General features: G+C 39.0%; 3 protein-coding genes across 3 annotated transcripts in view; all 3 read left to right on the plus strand.

The window, feature by feature from the left end:
* CUNH1orf210 (chromosome unknown C1orf210 homolog) overlaps nt 1-23,197 on the plus strand; it is a 332,402-nt gene that overhangs the window by 82,628 nt on the left and 226,577 nt on the right. The window lies entirely within an intron of this gene.
* The window catches only part of EBNA1BP2 (EBNA1 binding protein 2), a 491,427-nt gene that overhangs the window by 41,402 nt on the left and 426,828 nt on the right, over nt 1-23,197 (plus strand). The gene's annotated exons all lie outside the window — the stretch shown is intronic.
* ST6GALNAC3 (ST6 N-acetylgalactosaminide alpha-2,6-sialyltransferase 3) overlaps nt 11,173-23,197 on the plus strand; it is a 225,929-nt gene continuing 213,904 nt past the window's right edge. The window contains exon 1 of the mRNA XM_061345111.1: nt 11,173-11,488. Coding sequence (XP_061201095.1) covers nt 11,471-11,488 — 18 coding nt within the window. The 5' untranslated portion in view covers nt 11,173-11,470. The remainder of the gene's footprint in view (nt 11,489-23,197) is intronic.

Genomic DNA, 23,197 nt, shown 5'->3' on the forward strand with positions numbered 1-23,197 from the left:
CCTCAGAGGAATTTTTGATGCTTCACTTTGTGGATTCTAAAAATAGTAACCAGGGGAAAGAAAGAAGGAAATCCTCCCAAAATTCAATAGGGATAACTTCCTGTCTGACTATGATTTAACTGAATTCCACACCCCACTCCCCTTCCATATTATCCCAAGACCTTTAGCCCTGACTGAAACTTTATTGTTACAGCCCTTAGATAACAGCAGCCATGTGGTTCACAGAAGGAGCATGACTGCAAAACGTGATGTCCTTCATGATTTTTCCAAAAGGGAAAACCTTTACTGGTTGTTGTTGTATTGGATTAAGATTTTTACAGGACTGTAGCAATTCTCTTTATTCTTATCAGGAGGCGGTAGATAAATGTTAACTTGCAAAGTAAATTGTCCAAGAATACAAAGGGTATGACAGAGCTATGATTTAAAAAGCTGTCCTTCCTGGCACTTCAGAACCAGTTGCTCTTCAGTTGTTAATGACCTCACTTAACAAGTTTATACCTTTCTTTTAATGAAAACTCTCTCAGGATTGTGATTTATACCAAGAAGGACATAAATACGATCCTGGGTTAATTCCAGTGGAACTGGCCATTTCTCCTGTGCATCCATTTCTAGAATGATACTTCACTAAGGGAATTGAAGGAGAGGATTAGTCCAATATAATTAAACCTCTCTCTACCCCAGCTCCAAAATTATGCACCTTTACTTTAGGAGTCTTTAATGGCAAAAGACAACTGCATTTTGGATGAATAAAATAGAGGAACTTTGCTAAGTGTTCCATTCAGTCTCACAGAAAAAAATCTAGACCATCCATGTACTCTGACACTCCCTGGTGTCAGTAGCCATCCTGCTTGCATGTCGATTCCAAAATCTGAGGCTTTTAAGGACCGGTTCAATTAAATTTACCTTGTTCTGACAGCTTCTTGGTTCCATGACTGCTATACAGAATGCCTGAATGGGCATGAAGTCAATCTGAGCTCCTAGAATGTATTTCGTTTTCAGACCTGATGAAACCAGTTTATCCAAATGCTGTTGTAAATTTTATTACAATGGAAAACGCAGTAAGTTTATCTCCAACTATAAAGCACTTTCTTTGTCAGGTACTGCAGCCTTTTAGAGAGACAACTGAGCTATGGAAAGACTTCTGTCACATCTTGATAAGGAAAATCTTGGAAGGCTTTCAAAATAATAAAAAATGTTATAAAACTGTATTATGGTGTGCATGATAAATTGCAAGCTATTTTTAACGTTGATACTTCCTGCTGAATTAACAAAAATACTGTAGTTTTATTGAGATTAACACTAATTACAGTAATAAATCCCTGGGGGGAAATGAAATGAGGAACATTACCCACCTGAGGATGACTAAAAAAGCTTTTTCTTTCTAAAATGTTTTCTATTTAAAATATGTCTCTTTATACTTATTTTATTCCCTCCTTGGTGTTCACATACAATTCTATTTGCACTTTCGTTGCAAGAAAATCAGGGTGTTATGTGATTTTCAAACATTAATAGCCATGCTATCAATAATAAGAAAAGACATAGAAAGATGATAGGCTGGTAATCATCCTGAAAACATAGGGGCAGGGAAGTCTCTTTACTTATCTTGTACGTTAAAAATCTGCATTATAAACATATTTCACTTAGATGTTCTCAAATGCCTTTGGCTCTAGGTTCTGATTCCTATGCTACTGGGATGTGGGCTGTGACTATACTGTAATAGTAATAAATACGTACTGAAACTGCTGAGAATATTGTTACAGAGGTCTTTATATTGCAGTGAGGGAGGAATGGTAGATACAAAGGTTTGTAAATGATGGCGTGACTCAAAACATGGCAAATTTCTCCTGGAGATATGCAACTTGCTGTCAATGAAAACTTCGCAAGTTGAATTATCTTTGCAAAACCTGGTATCTTACACGGAAGGCCACTGAGTCAGTGAAGACCCTCACTGGCTTAGAGTGATGTACGGCAGGATTAAATTCCTCAAAAACCTGACTTTTTAAAAATAGTCAGACCACCAAATCTTTGTGTTTGATCTCTGTAATGGATGTAGGCATTGTCCACTTTCAGGCTGGGGAAACCTAGCAGAAGACTTAAAGCTTTTCTGGAAACTTTAAAATGACTTTTACTGAAACATCAGGATCAACAGAGGTCATAAACTGTCAAAGTTAACAAACATGCCACATTTCTAATTGTCCAGGGACCATTAAATAGACTTCGAGACTTCTTGTTTCTAAAGTTATTTGAACTCCTAAAATAAACTTGGTTTTTGTTTGGTTGGTTGGTTGGTTTGGTTTTCCCCTGCTCAAATTTAGCATAACCATGACATACATTCTGTGTAGCTTTTAGTTGAGAAAGGGTTCATTGATAGTGATGACTTAAGTTGTATTCTGTTAACTGGCAGAGTTGGTAGATTCAACAGTCAGTATTGGCTAGATTAGGGTTTGTCATGGGACAGGATCTTGCCTCTCTCTACTGCTCACACCTATTAGGGAAAGGTTGTCCTCTAGGTCTCAAAGTGGCTGCTTTTGTGTGAATTGCTGGATTTTGAGGAATGGTGTCTTGGATGGTCCTGGGGGTTAGACAGCTTTACTGGTAACCCTGTTGAGTGTCACTGTAATGGTAGGAGATGGAATTTATGCCTCTGGTTTCTGGGATAGTAAAAGAAAAATTATATTAAATAACAAACCTTGGCTCTCAGAAGTTAAATGCCAAGCTGATTACCTCTGCAGTCTTAATTTGGTTAAATTATCTCCTAAACATTATGCAGAGCTCTAAATAACATGATTGGGTTTTGTTCTAATGCTCCTGACTTGGTTATGTGCAGAGATTGGCCAGATGGCAAGTGAAGAGCAGATATTTAATATTCCGTTTGCTCCTCCTTGCCCAAGTGTGGCCCTATGCCACAAGTTGCTTCATGACAGTGAAAGCATTTCCTGAACACAGGATGCCCAATTTCCTAATGGATGCTCTTATGCTATTCACTGTAATATGACAAATCCACATTAAAAATTATTACTATTTCATAGGAGAGAGTCACAGGAAAAAAAATGGTTAGTGTCCATTAATGCTGCTGTCCATTATAGGTGCCTAAGATCTCATTTTTCAGAGTACTTGGCATTATGTATCAATTAATGTGCTCAATATATAACTCCTATTGCCTTCAACTGCAGCTGCAAGTACCAAAAGGATCGGTGAATAAGCCCTTATAGTTTCAATTTGGGAGCCTAGAAAATGAGGGAAAGTAATACTAGTGCCTAGTTATTAATTCAGAGAACACTGCAGAGGTTTTATGTTGGAGACAAGTTCAGAATTTACCTCTTCACAGCTGCTGTCTTTCAATAATTTAAATCAGACTACTTCTGCAGTTTTTCCTTAAAACCATTTCTCATTTGCTATATAATTTTTTTCCAGTAAGTGAAGCAGTGATCCTGTAGGAAACAGTGTATTCATGTAATGCTGATTCACTCTCATCTTTTATAAGTTCCACCTTTTGAACTAGAAATGGAAAGACAAATAAAAATAAAATAATAAAAAAGAAAGGTAAAAACCCCAAACCCACAACCTGAAACTTCCTTTGGGGAAAGAATTGTGTGATCATCTCATTTAAAAATTCAGAGAGCTGTATTCCCAGGCTGAATTCCTGTGTTTCTTTATTCTCCTGTTCAATTCTAAATATTTAATTGCATGTTTCTGAATAATATAATTTGTGTGAGATGCAATTCTTGGGTTTGGAACCTTAAATCCTTAAAGTAAGGGTCTCTGGTTGTTCCAATGAGGCAATACCCAAGAGGTTGTCAACTCATTAAGGACCCTAAAGGCCCTTATAACTACAGCTTTTTTTCTTCTAGTTCAGTATTGCACAGCAGTGCAGAAAACTCAGAGGCAAACTCGTCAGCTATAAACTTGTAGCATTGTGGTTTAATTAAAAGCATTACAAGGGATATATTTTGTTAAAAATCTCGTATGACAGCTATCAGTGTTTTGGAAGACCAGCTCAGGAAAAAGTCCTTCATATGTTTATATTTTGATATGGATTCTTCAAAGTACAGCAAAGTTTTTGCTGTTGGCACTTTGCATGGGTCAAGGTAGCTTAGCTTTAATAAGGTAGATATTTTCTTCTCTTTAGATCCAGTGGAGCAAAGTCTGTTGCCATTAGGGCACAGCATAGTAGCTGGTTAGTGCCTCTAAAGGCTTCAAGAAGACTATGAATTTAATACAGGAGCGGGGTATTAGTTTATTTAGATTCAGAGGAGTAAAACTCATGATTCAGGACCTGAAAGCAGCTTTCAGTTTTTCTGTTTCTCAAGCTGTGGCTAAGTAAGACTTTAAATATGTCAAGAAGGGAATTTCATTGAAAGAATTTTAATGGATTTCAGTATGATAGTTCGATTCATTTTATAACTCAGGAATCAAGAGCAGAATGAGGTTTAAGAAGCACGTGGGTACTAGTAACTTTCTACCTCTGTAAATCTCTCTATATTTCACCTTTGTTAAGAAGAAAACATTGCTTAGTTTTCTGGTATATAAACCACATTTTTTTATTGCATGTCTAAATATCAAGGCCATAATTGAACGAAATAGTGTTTCAGATTTTTGTCTTGGATATATTCCTAAAATTATTGTTATCATGTTACATACCCATTCATAGCACACTAAAATAATGCCAACTCATAATGCTCAGTGAAACAAGACCACAAGTTATGCTTTGTGTTAGTTTATATCCTGTGCATGCTGCTAGCCTTAGTAGAGATAGTGCAGCTTATAAATCGTTGCAAAATATGACCTGTTTCTGATTATATTTGTCTGTTCTGTTGAAAGCCTGTGACTACAAGGAATTCTAAACCCTGATACTGAGATTAGAACAAAGTCCTTTGACTGCTTTTGGCTTTCTGTTGTGCTGGTTTTAATTAGAAATAGAAAGTTCTGGACAAATCTGCCTTCAGGATCATATTTTTCTGGACCCCAGCCATATTCAGAACTCTGTCCTGGACTCCTATCCTGTCTGCCGTGTTGATCCCTGTATCTCCTCAGATGATGCGGGACACAGAATCTGTTTTCCCTGGTGGCGCATGGCACCTTCCTCTGGCTTTCTGTTTATGGCAGAGCAGACTGTTGAGCAGTGGCTGCTGCTGTCCCAGCTCAGAGCTTTGTTGCTGCCAGCCAGAGCAAGGGAAGACCTCCAAGAACCCTCAGAAGATGCTGACAGTCATCACAGTGTCTACACAGTGCCCCTTAAAAGGATAGTGTCTGGGACTCTAGATAGGCAAGGTGAGTGCCAGGAGTTGTCTTTCCCCTATTTTTTGGCTTGTGAAGTGGATATGGGTTCCTGTTTTCCACAGTCTCAGCCTTCTGAATCAAAAATAGGATTCTCAATTTCCCATTTAATTCCCAGAATGGAGGCAGATTTATTTATTTTTTCCTGGAGGGAAATTCTTTTGTCAGGACCAAGATAGGGCATTTTGCTTCAGAGTTTTGTAATGATATGATGTGTAGCAGGCTGTTGAGGAAGGTGGCTCAGATTTGACAGTACTGGGGCTGAGCTCCTTTGGGTATTTCACATGAGAGTGGTCAAAAACTTCCTGCACTTCTTTCCCTTCCTAACCCCAAATTAATTCATTCCTTTATTAAATAAAGCTGTCTTTACTGCTGTGCCTTTAAGGTTTTCCTTTCAAATGCAAAGAAACATTAGATAAAGCCTCAGGAAGAGATATAGGGGTCAGGTTTTCTGTGTGTTGATTTTTTTTCCTTTTCCAAAAGATAGGCAGCTTGGATAGCTACAGAGCTTAGCCCATAATAGCAGTGGGTCTTTGGAGGAAGTGTGGCAGGGGACAGTCTCTCCTACAGTTCAGGAGAAAGTATTCTTCTAAGTTGAAATGTTGGATTTAAATTTTCTGTTCCAATTTAGAGCCTTCAATACTGTGATTGAAGTTGTTGCTGATTCCTTTTCCCAAGCTCCTTTTATGTGAACACCTGTATTCTCCAAGATAAAATCTCATTAGAGAGCAAACTGACACAGCTGTCTCCAAGTGTGAAATAAAGTTAATGTTTTTGTGATGTTAGAATTAGATGTTATAAAAATAGCAGGAGTGTGAGGCATTGATAATGGGAGCAAAAATGTAAAGAGTGAATAGTGGAAAAACCAAATATGCCCTTGGCTGAAGAACTCGCAAGCAATGCCTGTCAGCCAGCCATATTTTCTAATCAGCAACATTACCTTTAAATGACAGTGCATTTTCAAACACATCGTTTAGCTTTTGAATGACCCTCAGAACATTACTGGTGGGTTTTCTTCTCCTGGAGACTTCCTAGTTATATATTTCTTTGTCTTACTGTTTTTATTCAGGCAAAACAGCTGGTGGTACAAAGCAAACACAGCACTCTTCAGTGTTGCTTAGGCTGTTTTAACTGGAGGAAAGCTGCTTGGGCAGATGGACGGTGCTCTTCTCCGAGCACTTCTTTTGCAGCATTTTAAATTCAATTTGTTCTGTTAAAACAAACTTACAAATAAGAGATATGACATACACTTATTTCATTAATAATAAAAAGAGCAGTCTATTGTTTAGTGTATTTAATAAGCAACTTCAACACCAGAAACTTGACGTTCTTAGAGTTGGAATAAAAATAAAATGACAGCGTTCTGAAAAGATTACTGGTTTGTAGGGTTTGCTGTGTTCTGCTTCCAGGAACTTCTGCAGACCTTTGAGTTTTAATATTTGAATATTCATGCATTTAAAAACATTGTTGTGTATTTTCTTTTGAATCATAATCATTTGTTGTGTGCTTTATCTAAAAGCTATATACTACAGATATACAATAGCCTATATCCTTTATTATCCTATAGATACTAAATAGCATTTACCTTATTCAAAGATTTGTCTTGTGACAGAGAATAAATGGAAATCTTTTTCCTGAACTATCAGGTCTGGCCCAAACTTGTGTATTCTTTTCTTTTTAAAGCATGTTTAATTGAAAGAGAGTTGGGAGGCAAGGATTTGAGTGTGTTTGTAAGTGTGTATTAGAAAGGGGCCGGGGGAACTCAAGAACATGAAAGGTCTGGAAGGGCTCTGTGGCTGTGCTGAATTGTTACCATGACACTGAATAATAGTGAGGTGATGAGCTGAATTTCTAATAGCATTAATGGTGCGGAGCAGCCCTTGTCTCCTGCCAGTAGAACATGCAGAAGTAGAGAAGTAGTTCACAACTAAGCTTTTCTCTCTCCTTTATTTTCTTCAAATGTGGCATGATGTGCACTGATGCATTGAGCTGAGAAGGAAGCTGGGTAGAGCAATATACTTCCTGTTGGGCTCTTTAACTAACGTGTATCTGGCATGCTTGTTTGAAGCTCTAAGGATTTTCTGAAAAGTAAATATAAGATTTGGGCTGTATCAACTCCCATGTGTTCTCCTCAGCTTCTGGACTCCAGACAAAGTGAAGCAGGAGCTCATCTCTGAATTTGGCCCTTTTTTTCTTACCTGAAAAGTCAGGCTCATGAAAAGGTTGAAACAAAAATTACATTTAACATTTGGATAACCTGATAAGATTTCCTGTTCAAATCATATGCTGCTTTCTTTCTATCATCTTGTCTTGTACCTCTGTCATGCCACTGGGCTGCTGACTAACTTAGATTGCTTACCTCTAATGGTAAGTTACCCGAGGTAAGGAAAAATTGATACTGAAGATTGGGAAGAGATAACAATAGAGCAGATCTGTTACTCCACCACTGACTCAGGTTGCACATGAAGGGGGAGAAATGCTGTGTTGTCGTGCCTGTCTGATACAAATTTGTTGATGTTAAACAAGTGTTAAAATAGTTTCCTCCTTTTAGGTGCATTTTCACTAGACGAGCCACTGTCTGATTTCAACAGTTAGTGAGAAGATGATAGTTCTCAGAGTTTCTCTAAGCATTCATTTTTAAAATAGAGAGAATGGTTTTAACAGTAACTTAATGTTTAAAACTGTTACCTGTTTGTGAGGGTTTGGCTTTGAAGTTCTTATGAGAGGTGATATCAGCTACATGATGTCCCTTCACCTAACAAACCAATCCGGCAGTACTTATGGCACAGGCTGGCCCTGCGGACCTTGCTCTGTTGGCAGTACAGAGAAACTCTTACTTGAATGCTGGTATTGTGTACCTGTATTAACCTTTGCAAATGGAGGTTTAATCAGCCTTCTTCACAAAGGATTGATTCATTGTGACAGAATTAGCTTTTAAGACCTAGAATTGCAAGGGGTTGCTGCCCAAAAACCCCATATTTTCCCTATGCTCCTCCATAGGAATGTATTGGAAAGGTTTGAACAAGATGGCAAATATGCAAGGTGGTTTTCCCCAGAACTAGCAGTAACATCTTAGTGTTATGATGACTCAGACTTGAAAGGAAGTTTCATGCTCCCTCTGACATCCCTAGCAGGCAACAACAACCATGTTAATTTTGTACAGAAAGTTGTAGGTGTGACTGAAATTTGTGTGAGCTACGTTTGGCCTAAAGCTGATTTCAAGAGCGTTTAAAGTTCAAGTAAAACACTTCATGAGGCTCATGGAAAAGATGTGTTGACAGGGTTTGTTTGCTTTTTCCATTTGGTGGGTGCATTTTCCCATGTAGTTTCTCTGAGGTGAAAATAGGTAAGTGTAAGACTGGGCATTCTGCTGCTTTTTATGGTGATCTCAGCTGGAGTCACACCTTCCGTTCTCGTCCTTAGGAGCAAATAAAGTGGAATCTCATATCCTTCCTTAAAGAAAAGTGCTTCTTTTTCTAAAAGGCACGCATTTAGGTTTTCTCTACATTAAGTTGTGGAATAGAAAATTCAAGCTTTGCCTGCATTTACAGAGAACAAACACAGAGTTTCCTATGGCTTGTGCTTACAAGCACCAGCACATCATTTTCTGAAACGCTAGCTGCTGCTGCTGCAAGGGTCCCTGCTGGCTGGGAATGGCCAGTGGGAGCTATGGCACCCTCTGCACGCAGTGAGAAACTCGTGGACACTTGGAGCACTGTTAGTATTGCAGTATTGACTGTATTTCTAAGTTTTATAGAGGGGCTGTAGCTGCCTGTTGGACAATCTAAGAAATTACATTTGTTATGCCATTAAAAAGGTGTCCTAGTGACATCCCAGCAGGCTGGTGGATATGAGGTGGTTGGATTGTGGTGAGTCACAGGGCGGGAGGGAAGGCAGGGTGGCTGTTATTGGAGTGAAGTAATGATGAAATATCTTGAAGATTACTTTCCATTTACAGAAAGTCTAAAAGTAAAAGGTCAACGTACTTTGTCTGATGTGGTGTTTGGAATCAAAGAGTGTCAGAGAAATACTTAAGACACCTACCCATATCTCTGTATTTCCTCAAGGAATATCATTCACTGGAAATCCCTCAATGCTTTGGACATGTTGAAATGGTTGAACTTTTCAGGATAGTTTATATCCAAGTCTCGTTCCTTTTGCCCTTTACAGAGTCAGTAAGGTGGGAGCTGGAAAGGGGACGGAGTATCTTTCATTTGTATCAGATGGAAACGTTTCCTAAGCCCATTACACAGAGGGAAGGAATAGTTTCAGTCCCAGAAAACCTGGATTCTTCACTGCCAGAGAGGAAAATAAATTTTCATTTTTTTTTATTTTTTTAATTGGAAACAGAAAAAAAAGTGTATCTTATTAAAGACCAGAGACTTGGTGAATAACTCCTTATGAATAACTGTTCTTTAGAGAGGCACAAAATGTAATCCAGAATGAGTTAACACTGATTGGTGGTAGCTTCTAGCAGAAAAAGACCAATGGTTCCTTTCTCACACGCTTCTTCCACTGAGTCATTGTTTAAATATTTCCTTTTGTTACACAACCTGTAGTTAGAAATTTCAACACTTTTTTTATTAGTCTCCCCAACAATACTACAGTTTTCAGCTGGAGCAAATTTCAGTTGAGCAAAGAGGTGGATTTACAGTGGTGAGACGTGCTGAGCAGCCTGCAAGACCCGTGTAAAATGGTGGTGCTCTGGAGGAGTGGTGCAAAAGCCAAAGACAAATTGGCATCTCCTTTGGAAGGGCATGGTAAGGCAGCCAGGGAGTGAGGCCTGGAGAAAGTCTCCCCAGCCCCTTTCTGTTTTTTTCTTGGGGAGGATTTGCCCCTGCATGGAAATGAGGACAGCTAGTTCCTTTAGTTTCAACCTACTTACTGTCTTGAGAGAATGCACCTGGATAATAGAGGCTTGCCAGACAGGGAAAAGAATTGGCTATTACAGGTGCAGCTCACTGCTAACACCTTCTGCATTCCACATATTAAAGAGGTCTGTGGTGAGCAGTTTTGTAACATTAACTGTAGTGTATTGGCTGCATGTAAACAGGTACCATGAGTCACTGCAGAGGATGAAGACATCCGCTACAAGGAATTTATTAAGGGAGAGGGAGATGGTGTGTGTTAAAACAGCAGGAGTGGAGCAATGTAGCACACAAGGAATACAGGGAAGGTGCCAAGTGCAGAAAATGCAGAGGGTTCCAAGATGTAATAATGAGAAGTACTGGGAAAGCAAAAAAGGGGGAGAAAGAGATTGCAGGAGAAGTGACAAACATGAAGTAAAACCTTCATATTTGTGTGTGTATATATATAGTGTATATTCATGCAGTACATAGTATGTAAGAGAAGGATTTGGATTCGATGAGATGATGCAAAATGAAAGATTTCTTCAACAGCTGTGTGTATTAATCTGCAGTTAATCCCACAACAGTATAGAGAAGTCCAAAGATAGTTCCCAGATCCTGTATCAGACTTGCACAAATAAAAATAATACCTGCCTCCTAAAAAGAAAGAAACCTCAAACCCCACAAAACCCAAGTAATAACAAACCCCACAACACAAAAAATGCCCACACCAACCCACACTTTCCATTCCCTGTGATGTATGACAGCCTTTTACACAAAAAGGTACATGCAGCACAACACTGGCACCTCTGGTGGGATACTTGTGTTTGTTGCTGATAACGATCCTCTCTCATAGGGAAGCCATTCATGCAATGAAAAGTGCTGAACCTAAAATGATGCCTCATAACAAGCAGCGTAAAGATCTTTTTAGAGCCCAAATGTGTAGAGAGTTGCACAGGGACTAATTATAAACGTACAGCTTGATTTCCAGCTGTTGCAAAGCATCTACATGCTATAGATTGCCATTTGTATATATCGCATTGGGTGAGAGTGTACTGGCACTTGCAAAAATACATGCTGGAGCCATGAATCAAACTCGGTCATGTGACGGAGGGGAGGTACTGGGCTGGCTCCCAGCCAGTGGTAGGAGCTGATGGGTGGAACGAACGGAGCATAAAAAGACTAATATGACTAACGGATCCTGGATGCGTGGTACCCTTATTTGGATCTACAGGAATGTAGGCTCTAGCAGTTCTGCAGGTCTACCAGCCTTTTTCCTGACACTGGAACTGCTGCTCACAAAGTAGAATCCTGCTGTTCTGTGGCAGGAAGGATAGAGAAAGAACATGGCCTGCATTTTGAAGGTAAATCTCTATCTGTTGCTTAAATGCATTGTTAGAGAGCCCCTTGCTGCTCAGAGGCATGGATTCGGTATGGTCCTATTGCATCTTCCTTGTCTTTCTGAATACTGGCTTTGTTTCTCAAATGAATATGGAGAGATTCTGCAACGTACATCTGTGTTCTGCTTCCCTCTGCCATTCTTCTCCTCTTTCCCTGCATTGTCAGAACTGCAAGCTAGCGGGAAGGGAAGTGTGTACAGAATAATGGGGGGTGGGGGCGGGGGGTGAGGGGCTCTGGTTTGTCTCAGCTGAATTTGAGCTGAATTCCTTCAGGATCAATAGCATTCGGGCAACAGAATTCCTAGTACAAAGGAGAGAACTGCAGGAAGCTATTTTGTTTCTCACTGACTGTGCAGCATTTACTGCTTTTAGAGCAAAGGTTGCAGATGTATACAGCTGTCCCAGTTGCTTCCTAAGCACACACTCCCCTGCTGAATTTACCTAAGATCCACAAGCTCCACACAATTATACTTCATATTTAACTGCATTTGCTAATTAAACAACCTATTTCGTGGAAGGGTTTTCTCCTTCATGCCAGCAAATATAAGCATAAACTTACCATGTGATCGTATGCTTTCTCCAGCCTGCTTTCCTCACAGAGATAAAAGTACTTGCAACCAGCATGCCATGGAGATGCAGAGAGCATCACTAGTACTAAGTATTGAATGAAAGGGGAGGAGGCGGAAGTGCAGTCAGTTGAGAACAAACAGTGTTTGTTTCCTTGCAATGCTGTCACTTGCAGGGAGTCACTCTCCTGTGCCTGCCTTGTTGAAAGTGGTTCTTTTCGGATTCTTTTGCTATGTGCCTTGCTTCCTACAGTGTATATTTTGAATACATTTTTGCTCTGTTTCTTTTAGTAAATAAAACTGATCTGTGAAACTCTTGGTATTTTCAGTCTGATCTTCTGACAAAGGATTGATTATCCCAAACTTTGGGATGGCTTCTTGTAGCAGTCACCTTCAGCATATTAGCAAAATTGATATATAATAATAACAACAAATAAAATACTTCTGCAAAGCTTCAAAGCAGTACCCAAATAATAAACATTCCTGTGTCTCCTTGGACTGAATTCTTACCACTTCTTTTATGGCATTCAACTTTAAAAACAACTTATTATTTTACTACACTGCGTTCCCCTTTCATTCGTTCTCTACTCTTGGGTTTCTGGTACATGGGTTATTTTGAGTTTTATTCTGTGAGCATGTAGGTTGTGGCAGTTAATAAGGATGGCAAAAACTGCTCTGAACTAGCAGGTTCTGCTTAGAGATAGATGGTAGCAAACTCCTTTGAGCAGACAGCACTGACACAACTGTGTTGTGTTAAGCTGTGGCTTGAGGTGAGGAGATACGAGCTCCATGAATGGAGCCTGGTTTCACAAAGATAAGCATGTGCACTCCTGTTTAAACACTCTCTGAATGACTTAGCTTGGATCTGCACGTGATTCAGAAGACAGAATTTCCTTATATTTTTCTAACTACATGCAGAAATCACATGCAAAATCATCCCTCTGGCCCTAACAGTTAAATAAGGATATCCTTTTACAAGAAAATCCTCTGCACAGTCTGGTGAGACAGCCTGCCATAAGCAGGACTTCTGAAGGACTTGCCTTTTAGACTTTGCATTATAACACAATAAATACCTTCCCTTTGCCCAGGCCTGGAGCTCTGTTTGGTTGTGATTCTGATGATTAAATGAATAGATAAATTGGTAGTCCATGACAGACAGCCATCTGCGAGCTTAATTCTTAATCTTGTTAATACAGGCAGGTGCAAGGATGAAAAGTGAAACAGCTATGTGAAGATTAGCTTTGCCATAAGGCAGGCTGGACTTTCTCAGACAGACATCCCATGGGGTAATTTAAATGTCTAGATTAAGATACTCAACAGCGTGTAAGTTTTAATGTAATGCCTACAGGTATTCCTCAAGCTTTTACTATAACAAGGAAATTCAGAATAATATGTATATTTTTATGTGACATCAGGCTAATTCCTTCCTGAAAATACAAACCGGTTAGCTACAGCCCCCACATTTCTGAAGGTTTGTCCTGACTTTCTCATTAGTCAGTCACTAGCCTGTGTTAGAAACATTAAAAATAAAATAATAATAAAAATATCTGTGCTATAGGTATAGATTTTAAATAAGTGGTGGTACAGTGGATTGGAAGCCAGAACACCTGTGTGTCCTTACCCCTTCAGCCCTGCGTGCCTCTGTGGCCCTGCCTTGTGCCTTTCCCTGCCCCTGTTGGATATTTGAGTTCTGTATGTATGAGAGTTTAATATAAATAAGATTGGAGAAAGATGTCTGTGAAGTGCAAAGAACAGAAGTGGCTATTAATAATTAGCTGGAGTTACTTAACAACAGTTATTAAAAAAGTGTATTAAAAAAAGTGTATTAAAGTGTATTAAAAAAATTGTGTAACCTTTAGATACCAAGATCTCCTTTTACTGTGGCTGCTGCATGAAATAATCTCTGTGTGTAACTTGTAGAAATGCTTGGGAAGGTGATTCACTCTAGGGCACGTGCTGTCTCTGTGGTGGTGTGCATTCTCCCCAGGTACCATTGGTGGGGCTGGTTCTGAGCATGGCTCTGGAGGCTTTGTCTCACAGTCAGTAGTGAGACCTGTTGAAACTCTCTTCTGAGAATGAAACCTCTCTTCTGCTGATGAAATGTGGAGAAAGAGGCAAGTGCTAAGATGCAGGATGTGTTTTTATTTTTTTCGTCATGTCTTTAAAAATCGTGGCAGAAGATCTGAGTGAAGTGTAGGCATTTCTTGGAAGCAAATAGTTGATCATATGCCTGTTACTATGGTAGCTACATGCCACCTTGCTGATTACTAGATTAATAGGGGTTATTATTTAGGTAGTCACTATTAACTTTAAAGATGCTGAACTCTTCAACTTCTACTGTACCAGCCGCTGACCTTTTAAAATGATGACAAATGTTACTCAATACATTATTTCAAAGAAATGCTACTTTTAGCATAATTGAAAAATGATACTTCAGTTTACCTGTTGTCCTACAACAGATGCAACGTGAATGATAGTGATACTCTGTACAATGTTGATATACCCCAGCAAGATATTTTGAAACAAACAAAACATGTAGCAGTTCACACGTGTTGCACTTTGCAGGGGATTATTCCTTCCCCTATTTACAAACTCTTATTTTTAAATGGAGGTTTCGAAAAAGATGATGGAGGTGGATTGTGTCATCATCATAGTACAATTTTAACTGTGTAGGCTTAATGTGGTAGATTTAATAAAAGAAGTCCATGCGTGATGGGCCCATACAGTAAGGACTGAGCATGAATTCTGGGAAAGGTTTCCTTCTGGTTTGTGTGCTTTGTATTCACTATGAAGTAGCAAAAGACACTTCATGCACCTATAGACTGGACATGATCTTCAACCAGTAGAGGTCACAAGTGAGTTGAAACCTTCAGTGAAATTGTGTTGTCTAAATAATCTTCATATAATGTGATGTTCTTCTTACTACAGCTGCTTGTGAGCTCTCTTAGAGAGAACAGGTGGCCAACTAAAACTTGTAGTCTCTTTAGTAGTTTAATTTTTTTTATCTAGTTCAAAGATTGAATGAACTGGTTTGCAAAATCTAACTCGCAGGTTTCAACCAAACCAACCTCTTCAGCATATGCCTGTAGCAGTTTTCTGCAGGAGGCTGTCAAGGTTGATCATACCTGTGTGTTCACCTGATTGTTTTGCATGTTTGCTTGCCAGGTTATCTCAGCTGGTGTAATTAAATCCACACGTTGCATTCCCCTTAGTTCACATAGTAAACTATTTTTGGCAGGAATTTTCTTTGAGGGTTTTCTCTTGAGTGTTCAGTGGCCTGTGTTTGACTGTGGTCTTCAGACACTGCAGTAACAATGTTACTATCTACAGGCGTACACTCCGTCTGCACTTTTCATAGCAAAGCTGATCTTGTTACATTAAGTTTTCCACCCTGGTGAGTAGCTGTTCAGAGGGAGGAGGCAGAAGGGTCTCAAAGGATGTGGTCCTGCTGTTTGCATGCTTGCCATTCTGGATATTTAGTAATTGGTTTTTTTTTAACCCCTGTGCATATGATGGAGATTGTAGATACTTCCTCCCAAGTTTCTGTCATCAGAAGCACATTCCTTGTTTTACTTCTGCTCTCTTTTGCCTGGTAGGCGTTGTATTTCACCATAATTTGATTCACTGCTAGGGATTTGAAGGATGCAGAGTCTTCCGTAGAGATGACCTCTGTATCCTGCTTGAATTGGCTCCAAGGTAATTCACATACTGCCTCGACTGCTAAATTGTCTACAGCAGTATTTATGCATGACATCCATCCGTTTTCCTATGCTGAGAATTGTACTTGGATCCTGTTTGATTCTCATGCTGTGCTCTTTCTTCTGACATGACAAGAGCTGAAGAGACCCCAGGGAAAGGAACAAAGCTGACCTCCCCTGCCCATGGGAGGATGCCTATCTGTGGGTCATTTCCCAGCAAAGACTAAATTTGCTGCAGGTTCACTGGAATATGACCTCTCTTCTCAGCCTGTCTTAACCTGATGATGATCAATAGGTTTGTGGGCTGTGGTATTTCTGTTGTGCCTAGAATCATCCCTAGGAGTATGTGGTAATATCTCTAGGGACGGAAGGTGTAAAATACACACAGGTGCCCTTTATGAGGTACATACAGATGAGTTGGAAAATAACAGGCAGATGCAACAAGGAGTTACAGAGAACAGAAGTAATCTTGAGATTACTGCCTCAGGAGTTCTGAGGCAGTAACCAGGTTTCTTGTTGGATCATTCTATCCTTATTTGCTATGGCTGATTTTTTTCCCTGCTGCACCCCAGCAAAACTAGTAAAACTCCACAGTTAATTCTTTCTGATGCTCCTTCTACACTGGATAGCTCTGTTTTCAACACATTTCTTAAAACTATTCTGATTCTAACTAAAATACTTTGCTGTTGTTGCTGTGCATTATTTACCTCTCAGTTGCTCCAAAGTGAATGAAGCTGCATTAATCAGTCTGGCAATGTGCATGGCTAGGATTTGTTCTGTCACGGTCCACTGATGTTTAATTACTATCTAGGATTTTATGGAGTGTAGTACATGGAACTTTGTAATGTTTGGGGTTTTTTTTTTAAATTATGTTGGCTTCTTGAAAACCTAAGGAAAATTTAAATTTAAAGAAGTATAAAATCACTTTTCATTCTCACAACAATCTTAAACTAATTATACATTACAGATAAAATATCTGTCCCTTCCTAAGCAGAAGGAGATGGCAGTCTAGTCAGTTTAATCCTACAAGAGGACTTGCTTTGGCTGGATGAATTTGATTTTGATGTTCATGTAGCTAAGCCAAGACAATCTCCAGTGTAAGCATACTTTAGTTGGTTTAAAATTCATTAGAGGTGTAAAAACTATAACCACAAAATCACCATGAAATTAGGAGCTGTCTCATGCTTAGAATTTTACATTTAAACAGTTATGTGATACAGCAGTAATGGGGAAAGGTTTTTGTTTTGCAGATCATCTATTAGCAATGAAAGGTGTCACCCAGATGTTTTAGGTTTTCCCCTGACCAGGGATACACAATTGCTGTGCACATTATCACGGGTACGGAATCACCTATAAAAGGTAATCTCATAATTCAGCCTCTTTGGACTTAATGTGTGAGCTTCACTGGTTTATGTCTCATTCTTTTTTCAGTTTTCATTTTTAGGTGTCATGAATGCCAGATAACTTGACGTGTCATAGGATGACATAAAACATCATAAGAAGCAGCAAACTCTTTGACGTAATGTATCAAACCCCTTCAGATATAACAGAGATGTACTCTTTATTTCTTGTGAGATGTCAGCCAGAGGGAAGCATACTTTGTTTTGTGACAGTAGCTATAAACATTAGCTATTAATTTAAGGGGGCCTGAAATGCAGCTTAAAATATCCAATTTTTGGATGTTTATTTAGGTTTTAGTCACAACTATTGCAACATCTCTGCAGTTAACCTGAAAAGGCAGAGCTTTCAGCATTTTCTCTGTTCCTTTGCCATGTTTCATTCCAGCAGTATCTGTGCACCTTCCAGAAGTGTAGTACTGGACATGTTGATCTGTCCAGGATTTGTTCTTTCATCTTTTCCCAAGAAAGCAAATTCATGCAGCAGGTGGGAATTTTTTTAAGAGAGACTTTTTGTGTGTGGCTTGAAGGGAGGGGGAGATTTTGTGTATTTGTTGGAGAAAGGTCAAAGGCTCACACACAACATGGAATGGAAGATTTTCTTTATCTTAATGTTGATTATTGGATGAATATAATTTCTGGAGTAAGCTCTTCCCCAGAGTGGCTTTTACCATAAAATAAAGAGCTGTTTTGTGCAAGAAAAATAGAATTGCTTGTAAATGTATTTTAGATTTCTAGTTTGACTTTCAGATATTAAACTGATTATTTATTCTGTGATTGTTATCCATGACACTTTCCCAGTACTTTCTTCTGCCTACCCATTGCTCTACAACCATGGTCTGATTCATAGCACAGAATGTTAGAATTGTGCACATACATAACAAAGAAGAAGTGGAGGCGTATTTTATTTTGCTAGTATTTGAGACTGCTTTTTAGGAGCCAAGAGGAATTGATCTTTGTGGAGATCTGTGAGCAAGGTGGGTAAATGATGCTCTGTTTATTGGATGTATTCCCAAGAAATAAGGTAAAACTCTACCTGGTGCCTTGTCATCTCTTAAAGCTTGAGGGAGCAGTTGCCTCATTGTCAGAATCACTCACATGGGATGAATTTGCTATTTCTGTTGGAAGAAAACCTGCATCTACTGAGTTTTGTGCGGTGGTTCTTGTAAATAATCCTTGCCCTGCTGAGATAAAAAAGACCAGCACTTTTCCAGGGGTTCTTTGGTTTCTGCAGAATGGGAACTTGGACTAAAACACGACAACGTGTAATTGTGATGTATATTGTATTCCGGAGGGAAAATGAAACACGGCTGGATGAGGTGTGAATTTCTGTATCTCATTTCAGAATTGTTAAATATTAAAATGAATATGCTGTGCACATTTCTCCCCCCCTCCAAGAACACCCAATATTTATACAAATATTTCCTTTATACTGTTATAAATATGCTTTTGTTAGTAGTGTCACATGTTTTATTGAGTAGGATATGCTGGTGCATTTATATGCTTTTCAGGAGGTGTACAGGTGTGCTATTTTTCTTTAATTTTTTAAAAACCGGTCAACCAACTGAAATCATGTTATCAGGACAAAATTTCTATGAATGGGGGGTGTATTCAAAATAATGACAGTTATTCTGCTCCTGATCATTTTAGCAGAAGCACCTGGAAAATATCATAATTCTCAGTTTAATACTTTGGAATTGGATAAAATACCATGCTGGATATTCTTTTTCATCTTTACTATTGAGAAGAACAAAACTGAAGCAGGAACTGAAATGGAAGGATTTGGGAGACGATATCTTGAAGTGATACTCTTCAGCAGTGATGGCTTGTGCTGTCTAAAGGCAGTCCTGTTAAGAGGTTCTTGTATATTTGTACAGCAAACGTGTGGCATCCTAAAATCATCCTTGGGGCACCAAACTTGCTAATAATGGAATGAAGCAATAGCTTCTTATGAAAGGTATATTCTGTGGCAATTTGCATTAACAATAGGCTTGGAATGTGAGCTTAGGCAGGTAAGGTGCAGGTGTGGAACAGTTGGAAGTAATCACAAAAACATGTTTATTTCATGGGAATAGCAATTTGTAGAGAAGAGATGCAGACTGAATTATTTATAGATCCTGTATCTTCTAATGATATACTCCTTGCATGTGGGTTTGGTTGGTTTCTATCTTCTGTTTGTTTTTAAAAGACTTTTCCCTAAAATTATATATAATCCCACTGGTAGCAAGACTTCACCAAGTCTTTGGCAAAGGGAATGCCCTTCTGCACATGTAACAATATGAGATGTCATTCCATGAGGTTTGATGTTTTAATTCTAAATGAGAATAGCCAGAAACCAAATAGCACTTTATTTTTTTTCTTTCTTGCAAATTTCACAACCTTTATTTAATCATCAATTTTAGTTTTTTCTAAATCTACTGTTTAATTAGATCTGAAAGTAATTTTCCTCTTGGAATGATGGGAAGATACTACATTTAGGAAATAACAATGGGTATTTGTTACCTCTTTAATATACATACTGGTATTACTACAAAGCCACTGAAGCCAGTAGAATATCAATTGATGTACTTTGAATGATTATTATTATATTATTTTACATTAGATCATGAAATTATATGTTTGTGCTTTATGTACACACTCCTTTAAGGGTATCACCAGCAGAGATAAAGATGTCAGTACCCTGTTCTACTTAGCCCTTGTCAGGCCACACCTGGAATACTCTGTTCATTTTTGGTCCCCACTATATAAAAAAGGTGTGGACAGGCTGGAAAGGGTCCAGAGAAGGGCCATAAAGGTGACCAAAGTACAGGGAAGCTGCCTTATGAGAAAAGGCTTGAGAGAATTGGGTGTGTTCAGCCTAGAGAAGAGCAGGCTCTGGGTGACTTTATCCCCATGTCCCACTATTTAAAGGGTGGCCACAAAGCAGACAGACTCTTTTTACAAGGAGCTGCATGTAAAAGACAAAGGGTAATGGGCACGAGTTAATCCTGGGGGTGATTCCGCCTGGACACGAGAGGAAAAATTTTCACAGTGAGAGCAATCATCCATTTGAATAATCTCAGAAGCGGTGGACACTAAACACAACACTAAATACTTGCAGAATTCAGCTGGACAGGCTGCTGGGGCATCTAGTCTGGTTATGCTTTGCCTAGAAATACTGGTCTTAGATGATCTTTGAGGTCCCTTCCCACCTGATATTCTATGATTCTGTGGTTCTATGATTCCCTTAAATTCCTAAAATCTGGCCCTTCTTCAGGAGTGAAAGGCGCTTTATTTTTTGGCTTAATCCAAAAAGTCTTTCATGTTTTAATATGTTTTGTTTTGCTGTGGGATGCAGTTAGACTTGAGTAAAGTTCCTATATTGTTTCGTCTGCACTGATTTGTCAGAGGAATAAAGATTTTAATCCCAGTTTGTGTGTGTCCACACTGGGGCTTATGTGGTTAGAAAAATAATAAGGAATTTCAATAATCTTTCCTAGCTTAGGCCCTTCAGGCATGCGAATAAGTTATTTACAAGTTACTGCCTGTCAGCTGATCTATTGTAATTTTCCTGTGTTTGCATTCATCTGTGGCAAGCTAGTCAGGTAATAATTAACTGTTAACAGAAGAGAGCTTCCTCCTAGTGCTTCTGATGTGGAGGGGAGAAAAAAGATGCTTTACATTTTAAAAAAGGGAATGGAGAATGAGACTGACTCATTCTCCAGTCGAATCCTCAGGAGATGGGAAATGTGTAATGTAGAGGAAAAAAAAGCTGGTTGAAGACACATCTTTTGTAATTTGGATATGGAAGTGTTGCCAGAAGAAAATCTTTGTAACTTTTTTTTTCCATATGATTGAGAGGATTTCAGACAGCTCTCCCTCTTGTACCATTCTGTCATTTCCTTCCATTGGATGGGCATTAAAGTATTTTTACAGAAAAAATGTTTTACCTTACTAAATGTTTTTATTCAGGAGGGAAATGGGGGAAAAAAGCCACTGAATATTCTAAATAAGATAAAAGAAACAGCATCTTTAGGAACACTTCTTGAACTGTCTCCTCACTGTGTGCATGTTCTCAGCCAGCATGAACTGCTCTACTAAGACCTGGCAGTCTGTCTCTGCAATTCACAACTTTTATTATGAAGTGTAATTCATACTATGTTTTTCCTTTGTGCTTGCTGCCATTTGCCCACTCATACTGCATTAAACCAATTAAGGTATCTTAGTGGTTTTATCAAGTCACTTCAGATGAAACTGGAGAACCCATGACCTGGAAATGTCATAAAAGCTTCCCCCATGTAACCACACTTCCTTTTGACAATACTAAATATAGAGACTTGGTCTCCTTGTCTGTAACTGCTGCCTTAACCACGAGAACAGACCCAGATCCCAGAGCTAAATGTGTAATCCAAGAACCAGATAATCATGTGTGGTCGTTATCCCAGGGGACCAATGACTCACCCTTTCCTCAGTTTGGCTCTGGCTTCAGAGACTGACACCTCTGGGCCATCTACAGCTACTTGCTTTCCCCTCTGTTACAGCATAGCAGTATGTGCCAGCACCTCCTCACTTATGGTCCTGCACAAACTCTGCATGCCACACATTTGACTGTGTCCCTGCACATGGCAGAAGGGTTGGAACTAGATGATCTTTAAGGTTACTTCCAACCCAAGCTATTCTATGGTTTAGGAGGCAGTAGTATATTCTGGTAGCTGTAGTTCTAGACAGTAATTGTACTCACCATTCTAACAGTGACCCCGTCTGTTGGATTTATGCCTTTAAGCTCTTCATTTCTTCAGATATGGTCTTCTACTCAGCATGTGTGTATATATATTACTCAGCATTTAAGTGTGTATATATCTCCTTAAAATGGTTTTAGTTCTTTTCTGCTTCTTATTTCTGCAGATCATAGATTTTATTTCTATCAGTTTGTCCTACAGCCAAATATTTTTACTGAAAAGAATGATTATCCACAGTTGCATCAGTCAGATCTTAATGAAACCATTCTAAGTCCACTCTATTTGTTTGTTGTACAATGTGGCCAAACAAGACCAGTCAAAATTTTCCATACAAGACCAAGAGACAGCAAGAGTGACTGTGCTGTAGTTGGTCTTTATTGAAAGAGCAAAACTGTATGTCTGTCAAATAAAGATTATTAAAACTGCTTGTGGTCTAGCATCTTGCTGGCCTCTGAAGATATTTTGTTTCCTGTTGTTTTATAAAATGTAGTCTGCATTCCAAGTTCGACCGTGTCTGGAAGGCAGTGTGTTAGTTCATCTGCTGTCTCCAGGGGGTGCTTCTGCTATTGAGGTACCGAGGTGAAGCTCAGCTGGCATTTTGTTAAAGCTTTGCTTGCTTTGCCTCTTGGTGTGTCTGGTATTTCAGATGAGGGTTGGAAAATGAATGTTTCTGAAAATTCAGCTTTCTGTATTTGTTAAAACTAATGTTATGCTTCATGGAACTTATGAATTAACCAGAAGATTGTGCTTTTTTCCCCCACTGAGGTCTTGCATGAGACCTTATTACTACTCACCATTCATTGATTCCAGTGGGAAAAGCTGGCTTGGTATACTTGTTCTGAATGCAACCTGCAAGAGCTGTTAAAGCTACAGATTTCTATTTTGCCTTTTACCTCTGATCATCAGTTTCAAGTCTGCCTGAGGCTGTTGCAGTGAGGAACAATTGTACAGTGAAAAGTGCATCCCCCAAAAGACAGATATCACGCAGGTCACAGGCATGTAGAAAAGGATTGTACCTGCTTTTTAGCTTCAAAATCTGCAGGAAAAGATTATCAATAACACTGAAAAGAAAATTGAATTTGACAGACTTGCTGCTTCTTAGTTTTTTCTGTTTGCCAAATCTTGCTCTCAAAGGGAAGTCTTTGGCCCCTTGTGAAAAATTTCCTTGTGTCAAATTTCCTTTTGGCCACCAAGGCAAGATACCATGGCTTGTCATGATTTGCTGATGGCACCATTAAGCCACTGTTGCTGTATTCGTAAAGTGTCTTGGAAAGCATTGGATGAACCTGCTCTA

The sequence above is a fragment of the Neopsephotus bourkii genome, unplaced genomic scaffold (assembly GCF_033783945.1).
Source record: "Neopsephotus bourkii isolate Nb327-2 ecotype Australia unplaced genomic scaffold, CSIRO-AGI_Nbou_v1 NB_234, whole genome shotgun sequence".
NCBI classification, from domain to species: domain Eukaryota; kingdom Metazoa; phylum Chordata; class Aves; order Psittaciformes; family Psittacidae; genus Neopsephotus; species Neopsephotus bourkii.